The following is a 16,866-nucleotide window of genomic DNA, read 5'->3' on the forward strand; positions in this document are numbered from 1 at the left end:
GCCCTTTGGCCTTGTTTTTTCCTGTAAAATGATAATTGGATCTAAAGTCTTAATCAGGTTCACATTCAGTTATATTTTTTCCTAAGACTATTTCATAGTTAGTGGTATGTTCTTTTATCAGGATATCAGGAGATAATATGATACTAATATTTAATTGCCTTCTTGAAAATAAGGAAAAGCTTACCTCAATTAATGGGATTGAAAATTTAACTTGTGATTGATTGAGGTGTAAGATATAATAATTGATGTTTATCTTTTCAACATGCATCTGTTTCTTTGTACCATCACTTTGGAGCAGCTTTACAACATATAGCTTATGTCATTTTTTCCAAAACAATTGAAGACTTTTATCCCTAAATAAATGATTGTTTCATTCTTTAAACAAAAGAATGTAAAATATACCAAAAGACTAATTTTTTAATAGCCTGTACAAAATTATAATTGTGTTCACTTGCTGTATTTTATCAACATATCTCGTGTTGTTTTAATTTATAAACTATATTGGAAAAATAAGTTATGCTTGACCCAAGAGGTCATTGTCCACCAAATGATAAGATGAAAATGAAATAAAGTACTTAGAGGCATTTATACACATAGGATTACTGGCAGTTAGAAAAGAAGAAATGCATGCAAATGCGTTGATATAAAATGTTACAAGTGTTAACATTAATAATTCCAGTAAGCCAGTATCCTTAAACATTGTTTACTACACGATTTTATTTTTATTAGGAGTTGCCATAATTTAACTCTTATTAGTGCCTACCATGTAGTAGTCATTCAAGAAATAAGTAAATGAAAAGAAATAGTCTTCGGTATTACTTACTGCTTATAAAGTATATGCTGTACATCTAACAGATGCTGTAAGAGGATCTCAAATTAATGCTACTCTGATGGAAACAAAACAATTTGAAAACAGCCCTTTGCTAACAAAATGGTCCTTTATTTTTTCCTCCCACCTACCATATCCACTTAGTTAGTTTCCGTTTACCTATCATTAGAATGCAGAAGTCATTTTGGTACACGAATTTAAAAGAAATTACTCTGTAACGAAGAAAAATCACATATCATTAAAATTATGAATCTTTGATTTAATATTAATGCTAGATGTATGTCTGTTTTTCAATATTTATAGATGAAAAGATAGGCAGAATTAATTCTGTTCTTCTAGTTAATATTCTAGGCTTCTTCCAATCTAATGCATTTTAATTATTGCTTTTTATCTCTAGGTAATAGAAAACTCTAAAGAAAAGATATGCCTCTTGCTATTTGCTTACACAAATGGAGGTTTTGTTAGTTTACATTAATGGTTAAGAGAAAGTGGAATTTTTAACATCTTTGTCATTTTACTAATAGATTTTATTTAAAATGTGTAAAGACTGAGCATGAATTAAAAATAGATTACAAGATCACTTATAATTTGAATACGTTGTATTATCCTTTATGATCCGGAAAATAGTCTGATTAAAGTGTTTTACCAAATATACTGAACAGATTGCTAAAGATTACATGTTGAAAGCAATTAACTTTAGAAATATTTACATAGAATATTTAGTATATGATTTTAGGTTCATGAGTATGTTAAAAGTTATTATTTATGGATCCTTGCATAGTAATAAATGCTTGCTTCCTACTCAGAAGTTTTAATTGGTTTCCCCTGCCCCTGGCATGTTCTAGTATCTATATAAGGTATTCCCCCCGCCGACCGCCACCTGCTGGTCACTTTTCAAATGTCACCTGATCAAGGAGGCCTTCTCTGATTATTCTCTTGTTACTCTCATCCTGTTTTCTTATAATTTGATGTTGATTTGGTTTTACGAGACTTTTCCCCACTGTATTGTTAGTTGGGAAATCCCGACTCATGAGAGTCAGGATTTTTATCTGCTTTCTTCATTGTTGTATGCCCAATGCCTAGAACAGTCCCTGGTACATAGTAGGCATTTCATAAAAACTTGGAAAGTAAATTAATAAAGTACATTTACCATGAAGATTGTGTGAGGAAGTAGAAATCCTTTTTTTCTACTCCTCATTTTCAAATTTTCTGTAGTACAGTTTTTATTTTTTATAATATTTGAGCAAATGTATATTAAACATAGTTTACATCTTCAGAAGAGTTTTTGAGGATTTTTGAAGTTTCTCAACATTATTATTATCAATTAACTATAACTCTAATGTTAGTGCACATTAATTGTTAGGTATTGCAAGTTATTTGATAAATTACTGACTGCTGGATTTATTTCAATATTTCTATTAAAGTCTGGATTACTATTGGTATCTTTTTATAGGTTTCATTGTTTGCAGAACTTTTCAATGAAATGCTTCAAAGAGATTTTGGTGTCAGAATATACAAATCATTATTATCTCTTCCTGAGAAAGAGGACAAAAAAGAAAAGGAAAAGAAAAATAAAAAAGATGAGAGAAAAGATAAAAAAGAAGAAAGAGATGATGAAACTGATGAGCCAAAACCTAAACGGAGAAAATCAGGCGATGATAAAGATAAAAAAGAAGATAGAGATGAAAGGAAGGTCTGTATTTATTTTCATGACGAGAAACCTGATTTAAATGTTTTCAATTAGCTTCTAGAGTGTAACAAATTATGATGAATTCCATCAGAGTAATGAAACATAAAAGCCAAACTAAAAGGTTTTAGTGTATTAGAAATTTAAGGCTGTGAATTAAACCTGTATAAATATCTATAACTAGTTTTATGGTCATGTATTTATTTTTTTATTTAGTTTCAGCCACACAGCATGATAGTTTGATTTACATATATTGTGAATGGCAGTTTATTCTTCAAGTATAATATTGTCATAAGAAATTTATGTCATTCTATTTCTAGTGGATTTAATGTTTTTTGGGTTTTGTCATTTAATGTTTGGCGAGATCTTAATTTTAAGGCATTTTAAATTACAGAAAGATGATAAAAGAAAAGATGATTCTAAAGATGATGATGAAACTGAAGAAGATAATAATCAGGATGAGTATGACCCAATGGAAGCAGAAGAAGCTGAAGATGAAGAAGATGGTATGATTCAAATTTATTTCTTCTTAGGATAAAAAATACATATTTTTGTTTAGTGACTTTGTATCACTGAAATCTATAATTTTGGTATTTTATATTTTTTTAGAATAGAAATGGTAAATTTTTTTCTAGTGAAAGTCTGTTTATTTTGTTTTATTTTTAGGTGAGAGAATTAAGACATGTTTATTTTTAATTAATCATATGTCGTATATCTAATACTTCTTCAACTTGAGAAATTTTCCTGAACATGGTGCTTAAACTGTGTTATAAAAGGTATAATAGATCCTGTTGTTTTGTAGAATATATTCTTTAAAAACCTGATTTTAGCATTTTTTTGAATTATGAAGACTATCATATATGCAAACGCATGCATATAGCATATAGGTAGAGTTAAGACCAATAATAAACACCTCTATACCTAACACCCAGATTTTAAATAACAAACTTGTACTGACAGGAACAATACCCAAATTACCTTACAATAGATGATCTAACCAGTCGTAGACGCCAGCCATAAAGTACCTGTAAAGTTTCACTTGGTACTTGTTAGTTTTCTGGGTTTTTTAAAATAGTTTACTGAGGTTGCCAATACATAACCACAAAACTCACCCATTTTAACAATTCTTAGCAACTGTAGAATTGTGGAACGATCACCACAATCCAGCTTTAGAATATTTTCCTGTTTCCTTCATTTTAAAAAAAGTTTTTTTGAGATATAATTCACATGCTATACAATTACACCCATTTAAAAGTACACAACTCAGTGGTTTTTAATATTCACAGAGTTGTACAACCATCATCATAATCAATTTTAGAACATTTTCATTATCTCAAAAAGAAAACCCCCACCCATACTCATTATCAGTCACTCCCATTTCTCCACAACCTCTTCAGCCCTATAGGCAACTGGTAACTTTCTGTTTCTGTAGATATTCTGGATATTTCATGTAGATGGAATCATACCATATTTGGTCTTTTGTGACTGTCTTTTCATTTAACATGTTATCAAGGTTCATGCATGTTTTAGCATGTATATTCTCTTTAATATAAAGTTTTCTTTACATTGTTCAAGCTTCTTACCTAAAGCAGTCTTTCCCAGAGTGTCCCAAGATATTAACAGGTATTAAGCTTAATAAAGTGTACTAGAACCAAATAAATTTGGGAAACTTGGGTTAAGCAAAGTTCTGCGTGTTTTAGCACAGAATTTCTTAGCTGCTTATGTATGTTGTGGATGTCCAAGAATATAGTATGAAATATTTATGAGTATATATGCTTTGTAGTATCTCAAGGACCGTTAAACTTCTTGTGTTTAGTATACTTCATAATGTATTTTACCAACGAACCATTTGTTACTCTGGGCTTTTTCATGGAGATCCAGTTGAGAGAGCCAAGAAACCTGTAGAACCAAAATTTCTGTCTTAAATTTTCAACAGATACATTAAGTAACTGGAAAACACTTTAATATTTGCATATAATTCATGAAAGGATGATGTATTAGTTTACCAGGGCTACTGTAAAAAGTACTTCAGACTGGGTGGCTTAAACAATAGAAATTGATTGTTTCTCAGTTCCGGAGACTGAAAGTCTAAGCTCAAGGCCTTGACTGGTGGGATTGGTTCCTTCTGAGGACTCTGAGGAACGTATCTGTTCCAGGAGGCTCTCCTTGGCTTGTAGATGGCCATCTTCACTCTGTAACTTCACATCATCTTCTATCTGTGCATGTCTGTGTCCAAATTTCCCCTTTCTATGAGGACTCCAGTCATTGGATTAGAGCTCATCCTAATGAGCTCCTTCCTTTTTTAACTTGTTTACCTCTGTATAAACTGTTTCTCTAAATAAGGTAACACTGTGCTACTGGAGGGTGGGGAAGGACTTCAACATAGGAATGTTAGGGGATCTAATTCAACCCTTAGCAGATTAATTCGTTAATATTACTCCTGTAACATGCTGGTAATGGTGGTTGACCTGAGGATGATAGCTGAGAGGACTTGGAAAACTGGGTAGCCGAGGGATAGGTAAGAGAAAGAAGTTTACTTTTTGCCAGTTGCTTTCCATGTATTTTGAGTTTTGCACAAGTTGTATTATATTTTCAAAAAAATTAATAATAGCAAAATATAGTATTCTAATCTAGAAAATAAAATTAATGTCATGACTTATATAAATTACTCAAGTGTTCTTTTTGATATTTGAATTTGATTAAGACTACTTACTATAGTATGGATTTCAAGTCATTTTCCACAGTTATGGATTTACCTTAACTGTACTAGTATTTTCTTTTTTTAAGAATAATTTAAGTTCTCATTTTTTATGGGAAACGTTAGTTGTTGGCACATCTGGAACATCTGGATATTAACACTGTTAGGCCTCAATTATCTTAACATTTCTTATATGTAATGTTATTTTGCAATTATCTGTACTCAGTTTTATAATGTTGGCTGTTTTTCCTTTTAGCTTTTAGAAAATATACTTTGTTGTGTTTTGTTTAAACTTAGGTTGTAATTTCCATTTTATGTACAAATTTCATTTGTTTTCTGAACTGTCTTCCAGATTAAGTCCTTTAATTCAGTAAAGTCAGTTTTTTTCTCTAGTCTATAAATTTCTTCCTCTCCTCATTCTTTATAATTTTCTTATAAAATCCAAACTATTTTTATTCATAGGTATTCATATGATATTTCTTTGCTAATGTGTCTTTTGAAAACTGATCAGTAATAGAAAAGTATTTTTTGGTAGTTGAAAATCTGTATTAAGGAGTTTTTTGTTGCTGTTGTATTTGTTTTATAGATCGGGATGAGGAAGAAGTAAACAAACGAGATGACAAAAGAGATATCAACAGGTACTGCAAGGAGCGGCCCTCTAAAGATAAGGTATTTATTGAATACTGTTTTCTATATAGTGTGATAATTTCCTTTTTTTATTGGGGAATATTGGGGAACAGTGTGTTTCTCCAGGGCCCATCAGCTCCAAGTCGTTGTCCTTCAATCTAGTTGTGGAGGGCACAGCTCAGCTCCAAGTCATCGCCGTTTTCAATCTTTAGTTGCAAGGGGTGCAGCCCACCATCCCATGTGGGAATTGAACTGGAAACCTTGTTGTTGAGAGTTCATACTCTAACCAACTGAGCCATCCGGCCGCCCCTCTGGAAGCGCAGTGGCAATCTATTTGTGGAGGATGCAACTCACTGGCCCATGTGGGAATCGAACCGGCAATGCTGTTGTTCAGAGCTCGCATTTGAACCAACTGAGCCATCCGGCCGCCCCAATAATTTCCATTTCTTACATAATCCAGACTTAGTATTAAATATAACATAGTCGTGAAGTTTGTTGGTCCTTGTATATCTATATATTCACTCAGAGCAAAATTCAATCAGTTGTATTTCGATATTTGCAGTTATGTCAGATAACCAGTATGTCTTATTCCTATCTCCCATACACATAAACCAGATCAACTTATTTGAACTAAAATGAGACAAATATCTTTTCAGATTTTTGCTGCTTTATGGATAGAGTCTCAGTTTCTCGCGTTTCAGGGGTAAAAATTGTATACTATATCTTCTACATTTTCTTTAGGAAAAAGAAAAGACTCAGATGATCACAATTAACAGGGATCTGTTAATGGCATTTGTTTATTTTGATCAAAGCCATTGTGGTTACCTTCTTGAAAAGGATTTGGAAGAAATACTTTACACTCTTGGACTACATCTTTCTCGGGCTCAGGTAATCTATCTTGTCAATATTTAAAATGAAAAACATTTTAAAATAACTTTTAATCTCTGACTTTTTGAAATAGGAAAGCAATACAGTATATATGTGCTGTCTAGTACAGTATATATGTACTAAATATAATAGTGATAGTCAAGCAGTTCTGAAATGTATAAAGTCAGCTTAAAAGTCCCCTTTCCCTCTAGTTCCCTTTCTCTAGCATCTTTTTATAAGCAACTCATTATATTTCCAGTTTTATAAACCACATATAAAATCATTCTGTACATATCGATAGACAACTTTTTAAATTTAACGATCTTATCATGAGCATTCTACCATGAAAATAGAGAGCCACTTCATGACTGCATAGTATTCCATGGTATAGATGTACGATGATTGTCTTAGCTGCTAGTCCCAGTTACTGGGCGGTTTTCATTTTTTACAATTACAAACTATGCTGTAATAAACATCTGTACAGACTATGCTGTAATTGTCTTTGTACATATACTTCAGTATATTTATTAGTGTTTCTATCAGTGTTAAACTTTTTTTAACAAAAGTTTTTTCAAAGGACTCTTTGGACTTTAGGTTTGTAGAGAAGATATTTCAAAGAATAAGTGCTGTAATTGAGTGGGAGTGAATACCAGAGAAAACAGATGCCACTGATGTTCACCATCAGTGAAAACTAGAACACAGTTGTCATTCAAGGAGAGTCAAAAACTTATTTTCATATATGTAATTTGTTTACTTGTGCAACAGGTAAAGAAGCTTCTTAATAAAGTAGTACTCCGCGAATCTTGCTTTTACCGAAAGTTAACAGACACCTCAAAGGATGAAGAAAACCATGAAGAGTCTGAAGCATTGCAGGAAGATATGCTAGGTTTGAGTATATTATTTTAAGATGGTGCCGTTATATAACTCTTGGTTATTGAAGAAAACCTAGCTTAATAAAATATGGTATCTTTTATGTTGTAGGAAACAGGTGGTTACTTCCAACACCAACAGTAAGACAGGAGTCGAAGGATACGGAAGAAAACGTCGGCCTCATTGTGTATAATGGTGCAATGGTCGATGTAGGAAGCCTGTTACAAAAATTGGAAAAGAGTGAAAAAGTCAGAGCTGAAGTAGAACAGAAGCTACAGTTACTAGAAGAAAAAACGGGTAAGGAACAGAATTGGATATGTCAGTACTTTCAGCACTCTATTGGGACCTATATATGTGTACACATACATACATGACTGCACATATATGCATATCCTACCATGTCTGTTAGTCTAGGCCTCATAATGTAACTTTACTCTTGAGCATTTCTGTTGAGGATTAGAAATTGCTTGGCTTGGTAAGAATTAATGTCAGATCTTCATGTGTATTCTCAGGTTTGTTTGTTGTTGTGTTGCATCCTCTTAATCCTCTTGGTTTTCACCAGTTTCTGCTATTTTCTAGAGTCGATACAATCATCGAATAATGGAACCTGGATTTAGAAGTAATACTTAGATAAAGCTTATTTTAAATGAAATGAGTGTTGCAAATGTGCTTTATAACTACTGAAATTGACACTTGTGGCCATTTTAAGGAATTATATCTGCATTTTATTTCCCTAGCTTAAATATTTTTAACCTCAAAATTAAATTGGAAATTTTTTAGGTGTTCAGTGGTGAATCTTTGGATTTTTTTTTTTAACAGATGAAGATGAAAAAACCATATTAAACTTGGAGAATTCCAACAAAAGCCTCTCTGGTGAACTCAGAGAAGTTAAAAAGGACCTTAGCCAGTTACAAGAAAACTTGAAAGTTTCAGAAAACATGAATTTGCAATTTGAAAACCAACTGAATAAAACAATCAGAAACTTATCCACAGTAATGGATGAAATCCACACTGTTCTCAAGAAGGTTAGCAGTTCTGTACTTTTGATGTTTTCATAGTTTATTTCAATTTTTAAATAGCTGGCAATTTTAATGTCATTAAGCTCTTAGTTAACCTTTTTCTAGAGGCAAATAATTGTAGCATTCTGCCCTCCACCAGATTATCCAGAAGCAATCCCCAAAAGATTGTATGTATTTCTTTAGAACTTAATTGGGATGTCAACATGGGTTATGTGTGCAGACTTCCTAAAGCAAATTTTATTTTTATTCCTCAGAACCAGAGAGAGAGTTTGAATTTGAGGAAGATAAAAACATTCATTTCTTTTTAAAACCCATTTATTGTTGGGCAGAGTTGAGAAACTCTTTGGCACTATCAAAATTAATTTATTAGTATTCTTACTAAAAAAAAAATTATCTGGTAACTCAGTGCCATTGTAAACTAACTTCAATAATTGAGAGATATTCCACAATCTTTTCTCACTTAGAGAATAAGACGTAACAAAATCTGCAGTGCAAGGAATATACTATTTGCCTAATTACCTCTAATTTTCAGGACTCAGATGGCTTTCTCAAATACCGTAATAGAAGCCATCCTGCATAGAATTGAGATTTTTTTGCATTCTGACATAGTTGGTAAAATGGGCTACCTAAAGTAGCTGTTTACTAATGTTTATTAGTTTTTCAAGTAACATTTTAGAGAATGTAATAAAATTACTTTTTCATTATTATTTTATAGGATAATGTGAAGAATGAGGATAAAGATCAGAAATCCAAGGAGAATGGCGCAAGTGTATGATAACACATGTAGTGAGGAAGAATGGTGTTAAATAATGTAATATAAAAAAATCATGATACAAGAATGTTTGAAAGTGATGCATGTTTGATTTTAGTAGTATAAATATCTGTTAGTTCAAATGATGTATAAAGTTTTATGAATGTGAGAGTCTGCTTTTGAAAATTGCTTGTAATTCCTGGCATTCAAATTATTAAACACTCCTTGAGTGAAATAATTTTGCATTGCAAAATATTTTAGGATGAACTTTGTTATAGTTTTAACCCCAATAAAGTTCATCAATTTAATTGACAGTAGTATTTAATTACCATGTCTTTTATTAAAATACCTAAAAACTTGTAGTAATTTTATTTATGGAAATAGCATTAGGGTTTTTAAAAATTTTTTTAGTCTTTTAAAATTTCATTATAAATCATAAAATAGCATGCTGCTAAAGCTTTGCAAGGTTTTTGACCCAGACACTTTTTTTACTTGTCATAAAAAAAGAAAACCCTCTAATTATCAGTCTCTAAAATCATTCATTAAAAAGTTTGTTCATCCAAAAGACAGTACATCCAAAACTAAGAAAACAGTAGATAATTACCATTGTTATTACATATGTTAGGTTTTACGTTGAACTAATAGTTCTGATGTTAATGTTTTCAATGAATTGTTCCACTTTTTCAGAATAGCAACTAATTACTTTTAATTTTGAGGGGTTTTTTGCAGTGTGTGTCAAGTGTACAGTTTAGTACTAAGCCAGTAGATGTCAGTCTGATGCCTTAAGTTAAGCTTTCTTTCATTAAAAATAATATTTTTTATTAGTCTGTATACTTCCTTCAGAATTTTAGTGAATACATAAGAGTTGATTAGCGATTGAGTGAAAAAGGTAGAAAATTTGATACACTGATACACAGTCGTTCTCAGTGGGTGGTGAATTTGACACACACACACACACCCGCCCTTGCCCACCCCTTCCTTCCTGGACATTAAGCAATGTCTGGAGCCATTTCTACTTGTCACAGCTGGGTGAGTGCTCCTGGCATCTAGTTGGTAGAGGCCAAGGAAGTTTCTAAACATCCTATATTGCATAGGCAGCCCTCCGTAATAAAAAGTTGCATGCAGCCCAAAATGTCTATAGTACCCAGGTTGAGAAACTGATTTAAAGTAGTATAACACTGGTGAAAACGGAATCCATCTTTACCAGATGATTAGGTTTTCGTATTTATTTAAATAACCTTTCCTGGACTGTTTCACTGACATAGAAATATTGGGGTATCAAAAAAATGTACACACATTTTAAGAAAGGAAAAAAATATTAAAATTACGCTGATAGTAGCCACTTTTGAGCACCTCTTGTAATTGCAGAAGTCAAATGTGACTTATGTCTTTTGTTATTGGTATAATAACAATTTTAATACAGTTTTTTCCTTAAAATGTGTATACTTTTTTTTTTTTGGCACCCTCTGTATATGGGTTCTATATTAGGGTTTATTTTATTCCATTTTGCCTTGCCGTATTTTATTTTGTTAGAGTAATGGCTAGGTGTTCCAAATAGGTTAATGTGAGAATGTAAGTGCCATGTTCCATGTGTCTTAAGCTAAATGAATCCACATGGCTCTTATTGAGAAATAGATTAAAATACCTGAAACTCTTTCAAACCAATTTTTGTCTTAAGTTGCTGTTTCTAGTCTTACGGTTTGTTGAACTTCTTTGAAGTCAGATTACTGATTGATCCATACTTATACAATTATTGTATGAATGTTTCTCCCTCTTTGAGGTAAGATGAAACATAGGGTAGTTGGAAAGTTTTTCCTCAAGGGAAAATCTTGGAGATAAACTTTAAACTAAAAGACAGTAAAGAATGTAGCTCTTTAATAAGGGATGTTTTTAAATGAGAAAAAAATCATAAAGTCCGCCTGTCAGACTTATTTTTCCCAGAAATACTTAAATTAGAATAATATTGGGAGAATGGAGGAAAAGCATAAATCTTTCCATTGTATTATTTCTTAGAGGTAAATTTCTTGCAAAATAATTTTATTGGAAGTGGAAAGTGAAATGATTAAGCTAGGAAAAAAAGCAGTTACATATAGAAAAATTGGTTTTAGAAAATGAGGGAAAGAAGACCTGTTTTTGTTTTTCTGAACTGTTTTGAATATTCAGAAGTAAAAATGCTGTCTATTCTTTTTTTCTCACCTGACATTAACCAAGTCAAAAAATTTAATCGGATAACAAAGGTGTATGGCAGGGGTGTCAAAAACGGCCCGTGGGCCAACTGCCTTCGCAGGCCAACTGCGGTCTGCAATCCATTGTTAATTGGCCCGCAGCAAATTCCAAAAATATATTTAGTTTACTTAAATAAACCAGGTGAGGCAATACGTACTTCACCTCGAGTGAGTGGCCCGGCTGTGTGTGTATTTTACCGCATATGGCCCTTGGCGAAAAACGTTGAAAAAAGTTTGGACACCCCTGGTCTGTGGTAATATTTAATTTTATTTTCCCATCCTTTTTATGTTCTGGATGCCTGTTTTTGCATTACGAATACTTGGTTCAGTCACTATAGGTCAATTGAAATTTTAAGAATTTAGTATTTCTGAATTTTGCCTAAGTCCTAGAAAATTACTCTTCAAAAATGTAACGACACGAAAAATCCTTCTAAGAGAATTATAGTGACATTTAGATTTTATTTATGTGTACTTTTCACTCTTCTCAAAATTTTCAGCAATATCCAACACATACTTTTTGGTATTTTACCTGGTCTGATCCCCTAACCGCAAGCTGTTACTACTTGGAATTAGAGATGACTAATATTGGCTATGAATCAGTTTATTCAGCCTGTAGGATTCTTCTCCATCTTTAAGTTTGTGTGCCCCTTTAGATGATTTGAAGTGCCCACAATCCTAAAACCTTAATTCATAAAGTCTTGTAGCTTGAATGAATGGATGGGTTTTTTTTCCCCCCTTCTTCCTCCTCCCCCACGCCCCACACTCCAGTTCAAACTGTTTCTCAGTCTAGTTGTGTAGGACACAACTCCCTGGCTCATGCTGGTATTCTGAGCCTTGCGCTCCCCCGGGCTGAAGCCGTTGGTCGCTGTCCAGCAGTTCACGCAGCTCTGGTAGACTCTCGGCAGCTCATGATGGCTGCTGGTCGCTCCTGGTAGCACACGGTAGCCCATGCAGCACACGGTAGCACACAGCATCCCGCTCCAACCTCCCGCTGCTCTAGGCAGCAACTGTTGTTCACAATCTTAGATGTAGAGGGCGCAGCTCACTGGCCCATGTTGGAATCAAACCTGCAACCTTGGTGTTAGGAGCACGGTGCTCCAACCACCTGAGTCACTGGGCCAGCCCTGAATGGATGGTTTTACTGATGAAGAAAAGAAGAATCTTAATTCCATTATAATATTCAAGACATCTTCTGAAGTGGCAAGAGTGCTGGTTCCTTGGTATTCATTGTCCTAACAGAAGAGAGGACTTCCTGCTCCTATTTTTGTGGTGAAACTGATAATGAATCATCACAAAGGACAAAGGAACTGCTTGGGTTACCAGAAATAACCCCAGCATATTTTGGAGAAGCAAAGATTAGGCTTAATCCTCTGAAAATAGCAAGGCAAAACCATTAAGTAAAAATTTCAAATACAATCCAAAGAATGAATGTTACAGGATATTTCAGAATATTTGGAATACATTCCATAAACAATCTAGAAATGATCGATGTTCAATGATAGAATCAGAATTAACCACTTACTGACATCAAATCACTTAATAGACTTAAAATCTGAGGTGATTTTTGCTATTAATCTAATAACATCTGATTTTGGGTGACACCACTTTATAGGTTTTTAGAATATTTTACACAATTAACCTTAATGTATATTAACAATTTGAACCAAACGTGTCCCAAGGAATTCCAAAATCACAGTGGCAAGGCTAAGAAGAGCTAACCAAGTGTTCTTTTCCACCTCACCTTTTATGTGTTTTAGTAGAGCGAAATCCAAATAATTCAGTCGTCAATAGTAATTCTTTGGAAAACACTGTCTGAGTGAAAAACAAACATATAAAGACCCTGAACTGGATGCTGTGGAGTAGGTGGGACAGATTATCTTGATGCCCTTTTCGCCTGCCTTCTCTGCACCCTGAGAGCTCACAGTAACACCGCATAGGGTACCATAGAACTCCCCCGACAAGGGCAAGGCAGAGGACACTCAGTCAGTTGCATACTCCTGAGCCATTCCTCTCTAAACCCTAAGTGTGGCCAGGACATGTAATTGTACCTTTGCTGAGGGTCAGAGCTTTGGAGACTTGCCAAAGGTGGAATAAGGAGGAATGACACTTGAAGATGCTTTTACATTTTTGACAAATCTTTAATGGCCATTTTCAGCACCAATGGAGACATCTGAACTTGGACACAGGGTCAAAGACCATGACCACCCCATGAATTTCAGCTCTCAGGCAAGTTCCCTATCCTTCAGTTGAGGGAAAATGTCAAGTGCCTTAGACCTGTAGGGCACAGTCCTCGCTGAGATGAAGGGAACAAGCAGTGACAACATAATTGTGTTGTGCCTTAATACAGGTATGGTCGTTTCTTTCTGGTAAGAAGAGTAATTATGTAGAAAGCAAAAAAAAAAAAGTGTAGAAACATAATTTTCTGCTAAAGAAAGGAATTTGGAATATATTAAACATGGATGAGTTGGCTTATTAGAATGCGGACCAAACATCATAAATGTATTAGGGAGTCTGCCCGTGGATATCTATGCCCACAAGGCATTAAAGGACTTGGTGGAAACAGGGAAGGTTACATGTATATAGCAAACAATAAAGATGCTCTAGTACCTCCAAAGGATTGTTGACAATTCCACAGGAAAGGAATGGTATCTTCAGTGGGTGGCTGGGTCCAGGCCAATCTTTGTTAGTTTTTTTCTGATCCAGGTGATAACTGACTCGAGAGGCTACTCAGAACCTGAATTCCCTTAGCTACTTAGATCTCTAAATACTGACTAGAATTAATCAAAAATACTACAGTGAAGACCATAGATTTGGGGTTTTTTTTTTAGGGTTTGATGTTATACTAAAGGGCTTTCATAGCACTGACAGTCATATATTAGGTTGGTGCAAAAGTTAGGGCAGTGTTTGCTTTTATTTTTAACCTTTTAAACCATGCTTTTGCACCCACCTAATACATAGTGTAGGAGGAACACACCTTCCCTGCTTCCTTCAGTGTGGCCCAGAATACTCTTTATCTCATCAGACCTTTGCAAGCCCACAGGTTAATTAACTCTTGAGGTGGGTTGAATCTATGGATCGGAGATAACCTGAGGTGGCTACATGTCAGAAGCCAAGTAGATTTGCCCCTAGTGATGTGAAGTGAAAGTAGGTACCAAAAGCAGGTACTGATTTTAGGCAGAGGGCTGAGGTGAGCAGAGGAACCATTAAAGGCTCCTGTACGGGACAAGTGGTGGGCAACGCATTTCCTGGTTTGACTGCAATACAGTTGCCATATCTATGGGTTCCAGGAAAGAAATTTGTCCCACTATAATTTTGTATTCAGATTGTTTTGAAGTTAATTAAAATTAATATCTAAAGGGCCGTCCAGGTGGCTCAGGTGGTTAGAGCTCCATGCCCCTAACTCTGAAGGCTGCCGATTCGATTCCCACATGGGCCAGTGGGCTCTCAACCACAAGGTTGCCGGTTTCGACTCCAGCAAGGGTTGGTGGGCTGCGCCCCCTGCAACTAGCAACGGCAACTGGACCTGGAGCTGAGCTGCGCCCTCCACAACTAAGACTGAAAGGACAACAACTTGAAACTGAACTGCACCCTCCACAACTAAGACTGAAAGGACAACAACTTGACTTGGAAAAAAGGCCTGGAAGTATACACTGTTCCCCAATAAATTCCTGTTCCCCTTCCCCAATAAAATATTTTTAAAAAATTAATATCTAAGAATATCTTTATAGTTATTTCTGTTAAATGAAGCTTAGTGGAAAAATTTTCAGGAATCTATTAACACATTTCACTGCCTTACTTTTTTATTAATTGGGCGATAGTATTTAGACTATAATTTATTGTCTATACTGGGAACCTTTTGTGAGAAGAGAAAGGTACTAAGAATAAATATATCAAGACACCAGATATAAACCACGACTGTCTAAGGCAAACTGATTATTGCCTATTATTCACTTTGTGGGTAATATGACCTGCTTTTGGTGTTCACTAGTTTCAAAACAAGCCTCAGGTTTGTATACAAATGAAGATTAGGTGCCAAAGGACTTTTAACCATAAATTATATACTTAGTTTTTCTTACGTGTAAAGGGGGCATATTATGTCAGATAGTCAGATAGGGTACTACTTAAGTCACTGAGTCAGCTCCTTATTTCAGCCCCATTAATGATGGAATCTGAATCTGGTCGTTATACCTAAACTAAGGCAATGCTGCTTAAACTAGCACACATCAGAATCATCTGGGAGGCTTGTGAAACCATTGCTGGGCCCCATCCCCAGAATTTCTGATTGAGAAGATTTGGAGTAGAGTCCCCAAATTTCCACTTCTAACAAGTTTCAGGTACTGCTGCTGTTGTTCTAGGTTAACATTCTTAGAGAACCTCTGAACTGAGGTATACACGCAGAGCAGGTAAGTCTCTACTTAATATGTGATTTTTTTAAAAAAACTGAAAAAGTAGCAGTTGTCTTGGAGATGCTACTGAGTAGTTTGTGCTTTATAGTTTTTTTGTTTTGTTTTCACTTCTCACACTCAAGCGGCCACGGGCTATGTAGTTCCTTTGTGAGGTATCAAATTTTGAACAGAATATAACTAGTGGGGAGTGTTTGTGTGTGGTCTCTACTGTCTGTTGGGTGGGTGACAAGTAGGATAACAGATTGTGAAGGCGGTTAAGTGTCTTGGTGGGTGAGGGGACCTGTCAGCTGGTTTGGGCAAGAGCAGTAGAGTAGGTTGCTGGGCTGAGGAAAGGAAAGAATTGAGATGGTCAGCAGGGGGAGAGGTAAACAATAAGCAACAAAGCCTTTTTGCCAATAGAGAGGTCAAGAAAATGACAAGGCACAAGGATTAGGCAGATAACAAAAGCACTAAGGGAGGGTCCCTTAAAGATGTGAGTTGTGAGCAGAGGCTATCATTTCAATTCCAGGTTCTGACTGTCTCCAGCCAGGACTTAGTCATCTGCCCTGCATCTTAAATGGCAGTGACTTCATCCTTAGAGGCCTTCACCAAAGAGGCTGTGTTCTTTCCTTGAGGCAAAAAGGGAGCTTCCATGACTAGTCAGGCCCTCATAGAGAAATTGCTTTGAATGGGCAAGGCAATGGTGAGAGAGACTTAATTGGGCTTAGTTTTAAGTTTCTAAAATTACTCCATTAAGTAAGGAACTAGATCTAGTATGTTGGTAATCAGTGGGACTGATGACGTGGGGGTCACACTGTGTTGCTCCCCTAGGCCCTCCCCAGGGGGAGCTACTAGTCCAGACTCCCGTGTACAGGTTGACTTCATGTCCAAAGGTCAAATCTGGTAGG

General features: G+C 35.0%; 1 protein-coding gene across 4 annotated transcripts in view; it reads left to right on the forward strand.

The window, feature by feature from the left end:
- Positions 1 to 10,667, forward strand: part of CCAR1 (cell division cycle and apoptosis regulator 1) — a 47,320-nt gene extending 36,653 nt beyond the window's left edge. For 3 of the 4 annotated variants that reach the window (XM_033130643.1, XM_033130641.1, XM_033130642.1), the window contains 6 exons: positions 2,283 to 2,522; positions 2,911 to 3,022; positions 5,801 to 5,883; positions 6,583 to 6,729; positions 7,474 to 7,594; positions 7,690 to 7,977. In XM_033130643.1, the coding sequence (XP_032986534.1) occupies positions 2,283 to 2,522; positions 2,911 to 3,022; positions 5,801 to 5,883; positions 6,583 to 6,729; positions 7,474 to 7,594; positions 7,690 to 7,952 (966 nt within the window). In that variant the 3' untranslated portion in view covers positions 7,953 to 7,977. Of the gene's footprint in view, positions 1 to 2,282; positions 2,523 to 2,910; positions 3,023 to 5,800; positions 5,884 to 6,582; positions 6,730 to 7,473; positions 7,595 to 7,689; positions 7,978 to 8,397; positions 8,604 to 9,312 lie in introns of those variants that run through there. The other variant, XM_033130644.1, reaches the window with a different exon arrangement.
- Positions 10,668 to 16,866: the final 6,199 nt, after the last annotated feature.

This window comes from Rhinolophus ferrumequinum, chromosome 16, assembly GCF_004115265.2.
Source record: "Rhinolophus ferrumequinum isolate MPI-CBG mRhiFer1 chromosome 16, mRhiFer1_v1.p, whole genome shotgun sequence".
Lineage (NCBI taxonomy): Eukaryota > Metazoa > Chordata > Mammalia > Chiroptera > Rhinolophidae > Rhinolophus > Rhinolophus ferrumequinum.